Source organism: Nipponia nippon, unplaced genomic scaffold, assembly GCF_047370975.1.
Source record: "Nipponia nippon isolate SJK-2023a ecotype South Korea unplaced genomic scaffold, ASM4737097v1 scaffold_8, whole genome shotgun sequence".
NCBI classification, from domain to species: Eukaryota; Metazoa; Chordata; class Aves; order Pelecaniformes; family Threskiornithidae; genus Nipponia; species Nipponia nippon.
Genome location: NW_028262402.1, coordinates 38046765 through 38064621, shown reverse-complemented (window position 1 = coordinate 38064621; position 17857 = coordinate 38046765). Strand labels below are relative to the sequence as shown.

Here is a 17857-nt window from a genome sequence, read left to right as displayed (position 1 = left end):
CTCCACAACACTGTTCGCTAATAATTTTTTCTCTTCTTTAAGAAATCATAGGCTGGTAACCTCAACTGCAGTCAAGGCAGGGAAACCTTTCCATTAACTTTTATAGACCAAGGTCTGAGCCACATATTTTGTGAGAAAAATGCAATATTCAGCTCACTGATAGATAATATTATGCACATGTATTTAAACAAGATGGTCTTTAATTTGACCAAGTGTAAAACCAAGCCTTTAATACCTGCTAATTTAAAATCACCCTTGGGAGCAAGGGTTGTTGTCCTTCTGTGAGGCTACCAGGGTCAGGAAATGGAGCTCCCCTCTCCCTTTAGGGTTTCCCATGCACCAGCTGACCTCTGCAACTCTCTCTGTGAGGAGAAAACCATTCTACAAGTGACTAAATTCTCACTTTCTACACCACGAGCAGATTTCACCCCATGGTTTGAGCTCCCACCACAGCATGAGGAATTTCTGCATTCCCAGATGTGCAGATGGTGCTCTGGTCAGGGATAAACAGGACCGTACTGTGGAGTCCCTGGCAGCATGCACCCTCAGGCCTTGGGTCCTTCCTGTGCTGACAGCATAGCTGGCTGGCGGGACACACCTGGGTCATGCCATTTGTGGACAGCAGCACAGGTAGAGAAAGAGCCTGCACAACTCATCTGGTGGCTGCATCTGACCTACTTTGTGCTCTGCCCACTTGGCTACAAATCCAGATCAAGTCTCCAGTAAGATGCCTTGAGTTAACAATGAAAATACTTCCCTTAAAAGAAAAAGGAGCTGGCCTGGAAATGCAGCTGATGCTAAGCTAAGCCTCTGCTCCTGTATGCTTATTTATGGGCTTTGGACTGATTTCTTTATGCTTTGAGTTTCTTTTTGTAACAGGAACTGGAATACTGACCAGGGCTGAGCCTAAGGCACAGTTCTGCCTAATGGGGAGCTATCTGATTTTATCCAGCTTTTCTCCATTGTAAGCTCTGGCAGTTACATGAGAAATTTGTGTCTATATCTGAAACTGCTCTTTCTTACACTTAGCCTTTACTTCTGTAGGAGACATTACCTATCCTGCTTCTCATAGTGATCAGATAATGTGCAGTTGTACCCCGGACTATTCAACACATTTGGAGGAATATATTAGTACTAAATATGTCTGAAGGAGCCTTATACAATTTTAATTTGTCAGCATCTCTTTCATCTACACCTATTTCCTGGTACAGTATTTAGAGATACTAGTAAGCATGCAATGCAGGATAAGCTATATTTTGCTTGCTGTGCCATTCTAATACTATGTGTTGAAACATTTGCTGTGTAAAAATTTCGAATTTCAAAACTGTTAAGTTGAACATTTTCCATTTCCACTGCAAAATCTACTGTAGAGGAAGGTATGTTCAGGAAAAAGAGCACTTTCACTTTCAAAATAAAGCATAGAGCTGTTAAAGATCAAAGTAGGCCTGACCATTTCAATTCCTTTTTGGTAGAATTAGAAAATTAACATGTGAAGAAAATAATGTAAATGATGTGTAAATTATGTTATAGAGTATCTTAGAAAATATTATTTTTATAACTGAATCAAACTGAGAGGGAAATGAAGACTTGTTATATGGATTTTTCAGAGAACCTTACTGTTGGATAGCAAGCAAAAAGTAAATACTAAAGTAATTTATGCAATTGCAGCAAGTTGTTTAGTCAGGTGCAGCAGGGACCATTGTTAGAACTTGTTTTACAAGCATTTAACATTTTCATTATTAATCTGCAAGAGAGGGTTCACAGCATGCTAACTAAATGAAGAGAAAATTCTAAACTGAAAGAAGTCACAAAGCATCAACGAGGACTGAGACAAAAGGTAACAGGATTGAAAAAGTTAGAAAAATAAGAGAGAATAAGATTAAAATTGGAAATGTGTGGTTAGAGTTATCTTAATAAAAACTGTCCTGTACAGGAGAGAATTGAGTGAGAAACAAGCAAAGCAGCAACACTGAAGGAATAAGTGAACTGGATATTGGTTGGCATATGATGCAGAAGCTGCAAAGACTGTTTCGATTCTGGGCTGCCTTGGAGAGCTTATGGCAACTTTTAGGAGTTCAAGGATGGAAGGATTCTCATGCATTCACTTATGGGGAAAAAATTAAGAGGGTTGCACTCAAGATCAGGCAAGTGGCAAGTGAGGTTGTGCTTAAAAAATACATGTATTTGAAGAATATAAAGACCAGAAGAAAACCAAGACTGGAAATTTGAATCTGGTAGAAAGTCTTCAATGAGGAAAAGAGCTAACGTGATCTGGGATACTTAAAGCAACAGTTCAGTATATCACTAGACGAGGTAGTATGAAGAAATTTCTATCAGGCATGAGGATCAATGCAGTATAGCTTTTCCATCTCCTATATATTTTCTATGATTTCATCTAACAGTTAACACAGTAACTTCTATTTAACATGAGTTGAGCTTATTCCTATATCTCACTGGAGTGAGTAAGATACAATGCTGTGGTGAAATTTAAGCACACTGTAATATGAAATCAACGCATCCCAGTGCTTATAGTTTTCCTGCTTTGACTGCAAGACTGCAGCTTTACAGATGGTCCAACAATCCACTGCAGCATTAAGAGGCATTTTATGTTTGTTTTTAAACACTGAAAATATAATTTGCTTGTGCACTAATCCCAATATTTTATGGTACATCTCTTCCATTTTTTCAGCTGTGTTAGCTGATCTGTTATAGTACATTATCTCACACTAACACCCTTACCTCTCTGCTGTAGGTGCACAAATGACATACAGCAGTACTTGGGTAAAATCCAAGGAGCGCCAGTTCCAATTTCAGAAGGAAGAGAGGTAAATCCCAGCACCTGAATTTTGCTGTCAACTCAGAAACAGGCCCTTTGCTATGTCCTGCTCCCTGTGCTCTGGGGTTTTCCCTGCTTTGTGTGCTCCAGAATGGGAACACTGGCCAGATGACACAGAGGATGAAAGACTGGGAAATGTGGGGTGGGTTTAGGGCTGGCTGGTTTAGGGCTAGGAGGCAAAAAAAATGGGGTGAAAAAAAAGGGTGAAAATTTAAGAATGATGCATTATTTCTAAGCAATCCTGCAACAGAGAAAAGTTAAATGGTTCTCCAAAGCTCCATGAGTCAAAAGATCCCATTGACTTCAGTGGGATCCTTTAGCCACTAAAGGATATAGTCCTAAGGCCACATTCTCTCTTTGGGCTCACTTCTGTAACTGAGCACAAACCTCATTCATGGACTATCAGAACTGTCATATTTCTAGTACTTCCTCTGAGCCTCTCTGGGAACATTTCCCTTTGGTCCAGGGTGCTGCAGGGAAACAGCTCTTATGACTGTTTAAATTGTCTCTCAGCTGATTTGGAGTACTGCAAACCGCTGTGGCAGGACTGAGGTTTGCACAAGCCACACATGAGTAATATTCATACAGCCACAAAAGGAGAAGGAAGTTGGAGCAGATGTTCATTACTAATCCTCTGTACTGCTATGTTGTGGGTGTAGGACTTCACTGGATAGCAGCCTAGGCCAAAAGTGATAATAAATATGTCCCACTAAACAGAGTGGCAGAAAAGTATAACTTTTCCCTGTGCAATTCACAACTAAAGCACATAATTTGTTACACATTTTCCTGCACATGAGCATCCATGGGTAGAAAACATGCTACAGATTCTAGCTGTAGCTTCATTTTTTTTATCAGACAATAATTACTGCATACACCCTTTCTGCAATATATATCAAGCGCATGCCACATCTCCAGGGCCCTCAGTAGATCTGAGTACACACATGCATTTACATATCTCAGTGTACATCCATGACGCAGCAAGGCCAGGCCAGAACTATAGAGGTTTTTTATGATGTGACATTAGTTCCTTTGTTATGGGTGCTTTTGAATACCATCTTTTTTTTTTTCCTTCTTCTTTCTTTTTAATTAAATTTCATTAACAAACTGTTACCCTTTGATTATATTCTCAACCACAACTGACTCAGCATACTTCACTTGTGGAGGTGGGAAGTACCTAATTAGGATGCCAATCTTCTTTCATGTTATTTCTTTATAATAGAAGTAGTACTTCCAGTTGTGTTGGAGAGGTATGACTAGAGGCATTAGATGAACAGAAATCCTCCTTAGAGAAGAATCACTGTTAGCTGTTGCCTTTCAAACTGTCTCATCTCACAGAGAGTTCTCTTTGCTATTTTTCAAAGAAGAAATCAAGGGACAGGTTCTCCAAGCATTCAAGCAGAGGAGCAGGGGTATCCATGCAACTACATTCAGAGTTTGTGCACCTCCTGAATTCAGTGAACTTGCTCTGCATGTACATCCACACACCAGAAGTAGTGAGCTGGTGCTTTTTGACAATAAATACCCTAGAATTAGCTGCCATGGGGATTCTGGTGTTGACAAGAATACGGATCGCTGGCTGAAGAGATCATTTAAACCTGCTAGTAATGAGCTCATTTGAAATAAGCTCCCTGCTAGTAATTATCACTTGGTTCTGATTGATTCATCACCTGCCTTGGTTCTCCTATTTCATAAACAGAACATGAACTGCTGAGTTTAAGAAACTGCATAATTTGCAGGTTTTGGTAAAAAAAGAACTGCCTCGATATTGTGTCGATTACTGCCAGACTGATTTTCTTTCCTTTACTCCCTGTATGTGTCTGCAGATATACACGTGTGAATATGTAATTATTGTGTACCTCTGTAGGGAATGCCCAAGACACATTTTATATATATTACACTAGAGAAATAAGAATTTTCCTTACCTATTTCAGTCATGGATATCCCCGGAGCTAATTGCCCATTGTTGAAAGAGCTATAGGTAAACAAGTTTGGTACAGAGGTGAGGTCATAGATAGGTTCCTGCTTTATCTGTTTGATTCCAGTCATGTCTAACCCAGACTGGTCTGGGGAAGGCTGGGCAGAATCCACGTTATAATAAGCCTCAGACTTCGGCAGGTCGATGACGTGCCCATTTGAGTAGGTGCTGCCAGTTTCGTTATTCAGGTTGCTCAAACCGTTGCTGATGCTGTTGCTGTAAACCCTGGCGAGGGCTTCTGCCTCACCGCTCTGCTGCTGCCGCTGTTCCTGCAGTCGCTGCTGGTGCTTCTGCACTTCAGCATACAAGCTATCCCTCTGCTTTTTGGACATTCTTCCAAACTTCACAGCTGAAAAGAAAGCACAACGTGAACCATTGTCGTCTTTCATTTTTTCTTGATTCCCCTCAACCCCACCGCTCTTTTGATATTTACTTTCAGCATTACTTTTGCTGTGGAAACTTGTCTTTTTCTGTGGAAATGAGAGAGGATGCAAAGCTTTACACCATATGCATCTCTCAAAGGAAAATGTATTGTGTGCTTGGATTTACCAGGTGATGACAATGACTCCTATTTGACAGGAGGGCCTCAATCAAGGAACTCACTTCACACTGTGAATGTTAAAAAGACCATGCATCGTTTTATATCTCTGTGTTCTCTGAACAACAACCCAGAGCTGTATGAAATGTACAGTCTGTAGATTCATATCCCATATGATTTATCAACTTTTCACAAACGTTTAAACAGTGCACTAACAGGATTAGTACTCTGGATGAAAACAAGCCCTAAAGCCCTATTATCGCATCCTTTCAATAAGGTGTTATCTTCACACTTTTTAAAAACAACCTTACAGGTTAGAGTTAGAACCTAGAGGAAAATAACAAACTTGAAGGTAAACAGCACAAATGAATGTCGTCTTTTCCACAGAGGAAAGATTCAGGGATTTACACAATCAATTTACATAATCTCCATGCACAAATCCATGCATTCCTTCTGATGAGAAAGGGAGGAAAACATCAGAGTGCAAACCACTCTCCCCAGGAACAGGGTTCATTACACTGAGATTGAAATTTTCAAAAATGACAGGCTGATTGCTGTGGAACTAGGAGGAGTAAATCCCCAGCCTGCATATACAGCGGGCCATAGCTGATTATCTTCCCCCCTGTCCCCTCCCCCAAATCTCTCTATAACTTCTGGCTTTCTGCTGGGCTAGATCTTGGAATCTCAGAGCAGAGGTTGTTGTTCATTGTGCTCTAAAACAAATGAAGGATAAGTTCAGCAGAATTTATCAGAGCACAGATAAGAGGACATTGCTCTGGAAATACAAATTTCTATGTATTATGAGGTGTGTTTTCCAATGCTGAGTATATTCAGTCCATCTGTAATTGGGATCAATTCAGAATCATCACGTTTATTAGCACAGGATGGGCTTGGCTCTCATTTTAGCTGCCCTATAGTTCAGCTATAGCCTTCCAGAAGAACCTGATCCTACATGTGTGGATGAATGTGAAAATCTTCAGTCAGGAGAAAGAACCAAAAAGGAAGAGTGTAATATGAAAAGGCAGTGCCAGAATACCAAGGAGATGGCAGACTCTTCAATTTATTTGCACTTTTTTACAGTAAGAATTTCTTTTCTTGTTGCCAACCTCAGCTTACTTGCAGCCCTTCACACAGGCTGCAAGCTACCTCACATGAACACAGCGTGCCCGTGGAATCAGTCTACAGTGTGCTGCACACTCTTATGGACAATATACAATGACTGTATTTTGAAAAATGCAACTGTGTATTTTCTTCAAATTTAGAGCCTCAGTAATAAAAACAAACACCCACTGTTTATTCTCATTATATATTCATTAATTGGATTCTCCAGCTGCTGTCAATTAGCATCCTGCCTCCGCATGATAAAAATGAATCTGTTACATGGCTGAGAGGTAAAAATCACATTCAATTTCTCTGTTAAAAAAAATCCATACAGCCTATTTTAAACTTGCAAGAGCTCTTAATATTGTTAAGTAGAAACACCCTTACATAAACAATGAGAGAAGAAAGTGATGCTGTCAGAAGAATCACTCCCTTTGTCTGTACTCAGTGGTCCCTGAATTATAGGCTGGGAAAACTGTGCTGTCAGTCACATTAAAATGCCCCTATGATACCTCAAATCATTGGAAGATATTACTTCTAGGAGGAAAGCATGTGCTGTTAAATTACTGAAATGTTACTACTTTAATCTCCTTCAGGAAGAATTGGGAGCTAAGGCATCAAGTAAGCTGCATGCTAGGACCAAAAAGAGTTCACGGATTAAAGGCTAGACTGCAAGGACCCTCCCAGACTGGTGACACTGATGAGCAAGTTGGTTCAGTGAGGAAGGAAAACACCTATTACAGTCCAAATTTCAAACACGTTTATAATCTGTGGACCATCTAAAGAAATAGTTCTTTAAGTAACTTCTCCTTCAATGACTGTTAATTTCAAATGACACATTTTGTGTAAACTTTCTAAGACAGAAAACTGCTGCCAGGCAACTGAAATTAATATAACCTGCCTTCAAAAATAGAACATTTTCTTCTCATACTTTCTCACAATTTAAACTGTGTCTGTGAGCTGGAAACCCCCTGCATGAGCAGTGGTGACTGGGGCAGGTCAGCTGCAGGTAGCCTTGCCCAAGACTCCCACTCTGCCTGTAGCTCTGGTGTGGTGCATGTTCTCAGCCTGCCAATCACGGCTCGTCACACCATGGCTTGGAAGGTGTACCAGAGCTCTACAGGGACCAAAGGACAGCTATCAGATATACTGTTGAGTTTTCCTCTGGTGTAATGTCCATTTTCAGTGCTAAACTATGAAACTATAGACCCAGACAGCGACAGGGGGCAATGCACAGGTAAAAGAAATGTTTTTTTAGCAATGCAAAATATTTGGTCAAGTGCTCTGAATAAAACAGAAACCTCTAATGCTATCAAGGTGTAAATTTCTTCTTAACTGCCTATTTACTGTCACAGGCCTTTAGAGATCTCAAGGAAAGGGATGCTTTCACACATCAATATTTAATGTTAAGATAAATGTTAATGTTTAATATAAGAGGTTATACAAGCTGGAATATAAATCCACCTCTCCAGAGGTGACCTTTTTGTGCTTTTGATCAGAACAACACATTTCACTTCTGACTCTTTCTGTTCCAAACTAATACTGCTCTCCATTTTGTGATTTCCCCAACCTCCCCATGAAAATAGCCTCCTTTGTTAACTGAATGGCAAAGATCCGTGTCTCTCAGTGCATGCATTACAAAGCAAGGAGCTTCTCCTCTTCTTTTTCCAGAAATCTACAGAGAGTTTAAGTAAGGCAGCAGTGAAGAAGAGTTTCAAAGGGTTTAGGCGTGAAGAAGGAATCTGACTCCTTACCGTCTCGAGACATTCCCAGGGCAAGACATTTCTGCAGCCGGCAGTGTTGGCAACGATTTCTGTTGGTTCTGTCAATTAAACAGTTTCTCTGCCTTGGGCAGGAGTAGGAGGCATTGTTCTGCTGACTCCTCCGAAAGAATCCCTAGGGGCAAGAGAGCAAGAGAGACAGTGTTACCATGTGCATATATGTGCACGCACACACAGACACACAGAGAACCATGTAAATGACCACAATAAACTCTTATTTAGTGCAATGCTACTTGTGCTATGGCTTTGCAGATTTGTTGGCCTTGTATAGTGAAATTAAAGAACATTTATTTATAATAAGGGGAATTGTGCTTTATTCTGTAAAGAATGTAATTCTACTTTGTTAAAACGCAAACAATAATGTTACAGAATGCATTCTTGTTGTGCAATAATGACCATGTATCATCTAATGTTTCCTCCTGATAGAGGAAAGCTTGTCAGCATTTGTAAACAGATGACTTAAAAGTACTTGTTCTGACTATTTTCTTCCTTTAATGAAAGGGCCTGGTAATCACCAGCACTGGCTACGCATAGCATTAGAAGCTGAAGTCTGCTGTTCAGTTTAACCTGGCAAATGTTGATCTGATCTGGAGGGACCACACACTTCAGGAGTGAAAAGTAATTCAAATTCAAGCATCACAAAAGCACTAGGATTTAATGACTGTATCAAGTAAAGCTAACACACAAAGGAGAAAGCAACACCTTTAGACACTACCATGAGAAAGTAATGACATTTTCCATTTCAATGGAATATAACATTATCCATTTTATCTATGTAAAAATGTGTAGTTATTCTATCTCCTAGAAGGTTTTTCTGGCCAGTTGTCGTTATTTGGCTAAAGATCAGAGGGCTAGAAGGAGAGTATTAACCCATACCTAAGGCCTTATGAGCTCCCAGCTGCTATGAATGACACCGAGAGGTACCATTATGGTAGAAGTGACAGGAAATGGCAGAGGTGACAAGAGGAATGAAACCAGGGGATGAGGATTAGAGAGAGAAAGAGAGAGGGAGAAGGCATTTTGTCATATTCTTTTCTTTCCTGTAAAATAAAGGACAGGAGGAACCGCAAGTCCAGAGAGAGAAACAAAGAAAAGTTCCTTAGCCACTTTGGCATCTTTAGACACAGGCAGCTGCAGGGCTGTCTAGCGGGAGAGCTGAAAGACAGACTAGCCACCGCAGGAAGCCATGAGGAGAAAAAGGGCATAAAACATCATTACTGCAGTTACACTAGTCACCAGAAGTGATATCAAAGTGATTGTGCCTTTCTGGGCTGGTTTGCAAACAGCTCTGAATGGAGCCAAAAAGCAAGAGCTGACTTCATTTACCAGGCAAAACCAGTGTTATCTCTGCACAGGCTGACAGACAGTAATACTGAGCAATGGAAATCATGACAACCATGTGTTTTGGGGAAATGAGAGTGGGGAGGCAACAAGGGGACAGTGTCCCAGGGCTCAATTCACTTGCTGCAGGTAGTGCCTGAATTTTCATTCAAGTCCTGGTGAACCCAGTGAGGATGGTGTGGTGTGTCAGTAACAACAGGTGACAGGCATGGTATCCCACCAAGGACACCAGCAGTCCTAGCTCCTGAGAGCGAGCTTAAAGTGACTCATTTAGAATCACAGAATCATAGAATCGTTTAGGTTGTAAAAGACCTTTAAGATCATCAAGTCCACCTGTTAACTTAGCAATGCCAAGTCCACCACTAAACCATGTCCCTAGGCATCACATCTGGCCCATGTTGGTTTTATCAGTGATTATAGTATATCTAAAAACTAAACTAAGTTTTATGACTTGCAGTTTTGAGAACATGGATATCCTTTAGGGAAACTCTCAGAAAAATCTGGTGGGGACTTACCTGATCCTGGCTGACCAAAACTTTCCTGAAACTGTGGAGGTGACTTTAATTTAAGGCTAAATGGATGCTAATTGCAGATATTTCTACTCTATTTGCTGAACTTTACAGCCAGTTTTGTTTTTGACATGCAAAGGATTTTCTGGTTTAAAGGTTTAGATTTTAGCAGCTCCTACGTGGATATGGATTTGAGAGAAAAAATGAATTAAATAACATTATAAAACGCCACACAACCATCTAGCATTGACTGTGCAGTTTTTTTCCCATTAAAGTTGATCTCATCTCAGAAGAATTTGTCTGTTCCTTCTTTGCCCCTCTTAGGAAAAAATCAAGGGTTACATAATAAAATTAATCTGCAGCAGGTAGTTTATTTTTCCAGGGAGACTTTTACACTTTCTCCTGCATAAGATCTACATGTTGTCTTACAAGGTACAGACAATCCTTTCATTTCATTTTTAGGGGATCTTTATATAATATTGGCTATATTTACTGAGAATAATTCCATTTCAGGGAAGGTGGATGCAGTTCATTACTGAGGAGGTATGGACTTAAAGTTTCCCAATATTCCCAACACTGACAACAAGTCTTTCTGCATCTTAAACAAGTCACTTTATCCATCACCGACAGTCAGTCTGAGAAGGGAAATGGTCATGCAAACTACTGTCTAAATCATGACAAAAGAATGGTAGCAAACACTTTGCTCTGGGGGTAGCCAAGAGAGATGATAAAAGGCTTCTCAGCAAAAGAAGGAGCCACAAGGACAGATGGGATGGAAACCTGTCTTTAGGTTTCACCCCTTCAGTGACAATAGTGGCAGAGCCACCATTTTCTTCACTGGGTCCAGCACATTATTCAGCATATGCAGGCATGCACATGAAAGAGCAGTAATATTTATGATGCCCCTTAAGGACTTATAATATGCATTTGCAGTGGCATAGCTAATGTAGGGACACAGAGTTAAAGGATTTCCCGTCCCTTGAAGTTTGTAGCACTGCCACTGGCAGTACAATCCTCAGATGCTGTGTCCTGAAATGCTGCGGTTCTCTGGTGCCTGGCTCAATGTTTGTGGAACAGTTCTTCCCTCTTTCTTCCACACATGGTCTCCCTCTTAATTAATTCAGATTTCTAATGCATTCAGACAAAAGGAGCCAGAAATGACAAGTTATTAGTATGCGGGCTGAGCAAATACTTACTTAATTGCTGGGCAATGAAGAGCGGAGTTGCACTGCCCGAGACAGCGCTTACTTTCAGAGATCTCTGACAGACTGAGATGCCTCCCATTGGACCCAATGTGAAACCTAACATCTTTTTTTCACAACAGGCTCACAAAACAAGATTAGACTAATTGATCTGATACTGCAAAACTGGCAGAAAAAACAATACGGTTAAAACCGTTGTAAGAGGAAAAGAAGCTCTTTATCTCAATAAGCAGTCTACACACAGTGCTGAGGGGTATCATCTCCCCTTGAGGCAGACACAAGGGCCAGAATTAACCCTAATCACATCTACAGGAGACTCTACCCCTACCTGCTCTGTGGGCGCTGAGTACCAAGACAGGACACTGTTTTCTGCTTAAAGCATTTTTCTCCTGTAGCTTTTGTGCCAATTTCGAAGTATCGGATCATTTAGTCTAATCCTGTTTCATGTGATCATTGTAAGAAGATGCTTATTTCTAGTCCAGTGTCAAAGTAAGACAGTGACACACTGTGAGTTGTTCTGTTTACAATTGCTAACGTTTCTGAAAGAAATCTGATCTTTGACACTATATTGCTTCTCAATGTATTGGCATTAAAAACTTTCTTTTGGGAATGGGTGCACTCAAATTTTCAGATTTTTCAGATGTTCTAAAATTTTGTAAAGTATTAAGTAAATACAGACTTGCTATTTCACTCTACAAATACGCACCCGCTTTCAAATGTACCAGTTTGTGTGTTTCCACATAGAAGAAATCAGAGATGCTGCCTCTACATCTTTGCAATTTCACATTTACAGTCAAAGCTGAAATACCAACATGTAGTATGGAATTCTAGTTTTCCATGAGTAATGATATAATTCCTTAGATAACAAAAACACAGAGTATTTTTAAAGTTGAAAACTGAAGCCTTTCTCCTCTTGGCTTGGGGTATGATTCGTGTTATTTGAACTAATGCCTGGGATAATATGTTAATATGACTAAGTGGCATGGGAGGGTTTTTTGTCCTTTTTTTTTTTTTTTTTTTTACCTCCAATTCCCAGCAATTGCCCTATGCTGGAGCCTATAAGGAAGAAGACAAAGGATCCTTTTCTGCTACTCATAATGTAAGGCGTTTTTTCTTTTGGAGATTACAATTTGGCCTGCAGAGAATAAAAAGGGGATAAAATAGGACTAAACAGACACCTGTAAGCTTTTAAGATGTTGAACTGAGATACCGCACCAACTTTTAATGTTACAGCGATTGTACAGGAAACAAGATAAGAAATCCATCTGTCAAGCTGATTTAAGGTAGAACAGGTGTGACTTACAGTTGCTAGCCTCTGTATCAGCACTTACACTGCATCAGATGCGATTAATTCATGTTTCAAACAAGGAAGTAACTCTAAAGACTATTTGATGAAAAAGAGAGCAACTAGTAAAACTAGGCATGAAATGCATCTGTATTAACAGCAGGTTTTACAGCCTTTGGCACCACTTGCTTGAAAGCATGTTACAGTGTATTATGGCGCGCAGATGCCTGAGGCTAATGCAGATGCTGATGACTATGCTGTATTAAAATCTCATACCTTGCAGCCTTCACATGTGATGACTCCATAGTGTATTCCAGAAGACTTATCACCACAAATTTTGCATGGTATCACTTCAATTTGCGCTGAAAAAGAAAACAAGTATTTTGAGTACATAATTCTATTTCACTTCTTTCTTTCTCAAATGAGGATCTTAAAAACTAGAGCTAGACAGTAGATAACCTGTTCACTCCCCTGACAATATAGAACTGCTTTGTATTGTACTGTTTGTTTTTTAATGCTTTGATTGGGCAAATTTTAATTGCTTCACATTACGTAGTTTCTACCATACCGCACAAAACTCTTTAAAAATTTAAGATATCTCACAATTAGCAAGTTTTTCCTCATATTCTCCTTTTTTGTTTTTACTTGTTAACGTCATCATCATTATTGCTAATGACAGTCATTGGAGTCCTAAATAATTATCTAGATTGTTCTTGGTTACACATTTCAAGTATTCACGACTTTTCACTTTGCTGAGGTAGAATTACGTGGCATATTTTGATGCATTTTTCAAAGCAGTAGAGGTGATGAAGTTTTCATATCCTTCAGATTATGGCTTCAAGACACACAAAGATACCAGTTCCACTGGCAGAGATGGGCTTACAATTGATTGCTTAACACCTCTGTCTCTTTAAGCTATTTGTTTCAGCACCAAGTCCAGACAGGTAAGGCCCACAGTCCGAGTTTAAGTAGTCAGCGGCTGTGTGCTGAGAGAGGCAAGTACTATCTGAAAATGTTTGAATATGGGTATGATTCAGATCCTTTTATAAACATAATGGTCATTTAATTCAGGGGAGGAAAACATATTTCATTATCTTCCATGTATTTTTTCTTTTGCTAACATAGCTATTTGCTTCCCCCAGCTTCTCTGAATCCTGTGTGTGTTTCCTTTGATGATGCTGTGAAAGTGCATACTCTGAAATGCTGGCAGGGGTTGTGCCTTTATTCTAGTCAGATGCATTGAGAAGAAACAGAAAACCTATTTTCTTTCCCTTTCATTTGTATTTCTATGTGGGACGCATGCCTCCCTGCAATTCTCCTGCCACTTGGAAGTAGCATCACACTTGGTAAGGATCAGTGCTCCTGGTAAATGTCCTTCCTCCATTCCCAGGGCAGCAATAGCAGCAGTTCTCTGCAACACAAGTCACTCATCAAATCCTTGGGTAGCAAAGCTGAGAGCTTGTGTAGTATGGCTACCCTGAGCACAAGGATTGCTAACTGCTAGTACTTTAACTGGACACATTCAACTTCAAAATGGATTGGGAGATAGGGAAACAAGATTATTGTCCTGATGCTAATCACAAGAAGAGCATCCCATTTCAAACCTGTGGGCAGTTGAAAAGGTTATAAATGCTGGAAAAAAGGTACTTAAAAAGGCTGCACATTGTAAGCTAAGCACTAAGCATGCTTGTACAGTGGATGCTGTGACAATGTAATGATGTAGTCTGGATTTTGCCCCGTTTCTACCTATGGTTATCATTTATCACTCTTAGGAGAAGACAAGAGTTTCCTAAGAGTTACCTTCTTGCCACTCCACAAGGTGAATGCTAGCAGACCCTCTTCTCTGGAAAGTTAAGTAACTATTCCCTTGGGACACCATGTCCCAAAGGAACCAGGGAAGAGGGATGTTCATGGATGGCTAAAGTGACTTTAGTTCTCTACTGTCAGCTCAGTTTCCTGAGATGCTGTCTCTGATCAAGCACATTTTTAGTCAAGGCTTAGGCAAGCAAACCAGTTTTGAAACTACTCCTAATCCAGGATCAATAGATGTAATTTTATTGTAGAAATTAGCAATTTGTTGTTAATGTGTTCTGGATGGAGACAACTCAGAACAAAAATCTTGCCTCCTTTTGTACTTCAGAAAGTTTATATCTAGAAATACAATTTCCTATGCCATCCACAATTTTTGCGTTACCTTCTGTATCCTGTTTTGTTTTCATGAACTAGGTGGTAGTAGTTTCTTTTCCCTCTTAAGAAACTAACACCTGTTAGCCATTCTGGCATGATAGCCACATGAAAAAGAAGGCAATTCCTTACAGAAAAGCATCTGCTGTTCCTTGGCAATTTTGCCAGGTTGATCCTGCTCAAAAATTCCTATGCCTTATCCCCATTGAGATAATTAAAAAATTTAAACATGCACCTCCAGGTACTGCTGTTTGAGAGGTTAGTTTGACTAATTGCTCACAGGTCTCTGTTTGAGAGTCATATGGAAGAAGCAAGGCTCAGCTCTGGGACCACACGCTGCTTTATGTTGACAAGCCTCAAAGACATATGTCAATGTCAGAGGCAGGAGCTACAGTGGGAATGTGAGGAGATCTTCAAGAAAAGACAAAGAAAGGAAAAAAAAAACCAAAACAATAGGAAGGTACTTTTAATGTGACTTGCATATACAGTTTGTAACTGCGATAGGAACAGAGACAGAAGAATTGATCCTGTGACACTCGTTGCATTTAGCACAGTACTTGTTACTGTGAGGAATCAATAATTCCTGCATAATTTGCAATTATAAGCGTTACATTCATGGTAAATATTTGTGGACCAGGTCACTAAATGCTAAGGCTCTGGGTTTCAATTAATATGAAATAAATACTTCACAATTGCAACTCATCAGTTAATTCAAACCCTTATTCAAAACTAACCATTCTATAAATTAGTAAATACAGGATGTCTAGGAAATTGCTACCATGGCTCCTTAGAGGGCTCACAGAAAAAGCAGCATCTTTAGGACACAGAAGGCATTTGAAGAAGTTTGGAAAAGTAGTCTCTGCTACTGTCTCCTAGGCATTTCTTTTTGTTCATAAGACAGCAGAATGATTTAAGGATTCATAACAGAAAGCTTGAGTCATTAATTGTACAGACCACATGAAAAAGAAGCCACTGTATTCCCAGAAACCTCTTGAATTACTGTAATTAACACCCACTGTACCAGGTTTCTTTTGCAGATTTAATGATTGTCAGAGGCTACTACAGCTTTTCCACATTGTATCTTTGTTCAGCCACCTGTAATTTTATGTTGTTTTTCTTCTTCCCTTCTCCTCTTAGACCAACAAACAGTTTAGGGACCTGTATATCCTACCTCTCTTTATAGCTATTATAAAATAAGCAGCTTGCTTCTGAATTCCTTACAAGTATCAAATGCACTGATTCAGTACCACTTCCTGAATATTGAGGCAAAAATGGAATGAGCTAATAATAGTGGAGTTACCGCAACGATAACTTTCAGCAGCACGGGAACAGAACTTATTTTCTCCCAATGTAGTAAACATGAGAAAGGATATAAGAACAAAACTACTTATCTCCATTTTTAAAGTCCTTCCACTTGCCTTCTTATCCATCAACTTTAATAAGGTGAATAAGAATAATGGCTCCTGCCTCTTCTCAAGGAATAACACAGGTCTCAACTGTCCATTTGTCCAATCTTTCAACAAGCACATTCAGTTTTCATCCTGTCTTGAGATGTATCACTTGATAAAAGCCTGCAAAACCACTATCACCATGATGTCTAACAAGACGTTTACAATGTTTGGATAAGTGCTGCATTGTGATTGCTCATCACCACCTGTAGCTTCTCTCATCAGTACCACACGGTCATCTTGTCTCTCTGCAGTATTCATCTCTTATTTTATGCTTAAGTTTAAAGCTCTTTGGGGCTGGGAACTGCCTCTAGCTTTATATGGCACCCTACAAATTAGAATGCCACAATGGAAATTAATTAATTCTACATGACTAGTAATAATAATGAACAGATGCTGGGTTTACCACCTGAAACCTAATTCATTCTCTCAGGAAAACAGGAAGAAGGGTGGAATTCTATTAAGGAAGCAAATACAAAATCATCTCACACATTTGAAATGAACACTTGGATAAAAACAAATATGTACTTAAAACCATCTTCAAATGAAGCATTAGCTATTTTCTCAAATGCTGCCCCAAGAGGAATAAAAAAGTACACTGACCTGCTTTTTTTCTCTTTTTTATTTTACCAGCAAAAAATTTACTCACGGGCACAAAATTCATTATCCTAAAAGTAGGGCAATAATCAGGTTTCAGGAATTGTTATATTGGTGAAATTAGGAATAAACCTGGAAAGAGATACACAGTTAACTTGCTGAATTCCTCTTGAAACAAAGGTAAGAGTCAACAAGGCAGCCAATGTGTCCATTGTGTATTTGTGAGGACTGCCACTCACAAGCATAGGTTGTCTAAGAACAAAAAAGCAAAGCTCATGTTTTGTATAATCTCAGTTTAACATCTGAGAAACTTCATTCAGGAGAGACAGGACTATAATCTCCCAGACCTGTATCTTTGGTTCCAAGGGGAAAAAAGACTAGAGTTTTCAATATTTAGTTCTTGATCAAAAGAGGATACTAAAGCATGCTGGGCATGAACTTTGAAGAGGAAGACCTCTCTCTAATTTGTTGATCCAGGAGGGACTGCACTTGGAAACATCAAGGCTAATCAGAGAACTGATACCAAAAAAAGCAGCTCCTTCACCTTCCAAGAATTCCCATCATCCTTAAGCTGGAGTTCTTTGAAAAATGCTAGTAGATTGGCCCAGTTCACTTTCATGTTTGTATCCCTAAGTGATTTCAAATTAAATATATTCAGCATTTTCCTCTAGTTGCTAATTCTGCTTTTTTTATCCTAACCTCTGTGAGTAAGACAGGCTTTTTTCCTAGCATGTTACCATCAATAGAAGTTCCACTGTAAGTTAGGCTGCCAACTAGATCTTGGTATCCCCTTTGCCACTGGGTTAGATATTCTGTGGCTTCACAGCAAGACTTCAGGCTCTTTGCATTTGTATTTAATAATTTGAAAATATACAGCTGAGGATACTAGTTATGTTTTCCAGCCTCTGTTGTACCTCATACAGTGAGAGCTACATAGTTAGCAATATCTCAGCAAGCTAATTAATGCCAGCTAATGTTAATTAATGTATCTGTAGATACATTTGCTGTCAGCCATACCCCAAAAGAGCCACTAGAGTAAGCAGATATGATGGAATTCACC

General features: G+C 39.5%; 1 protein-coding gene across 1 annotated transcript in view; it reads right to left on the bottom strand.

Annotated features, from left to right (window-relative positions):
- The window catches only part of RORB (RAR related orphan receptor B), a 140091-nt gene that overhangs the window by 26891 nt on the left and 95343 nt on the right, over positions 1-17857 (bottom strand). Inside the window, exons 2-4 of the mRNA XM_087742205.1 lie at positions 12845-12930; positions 8205-8346; positions 4759-5160 (exon numbers count right to left, since the gene is read on the bottom strand). Of these exons, the coding sequence (XP_087598331.1) occupies positions 4759-5160; positions 8205-8346; positions 12845-12930 (630 nt within the window). The remainder of the gene's footprint in view (positions 1-4758; positions 5161-8204; positions 8347-12844; positions 12931-17857) is intronic.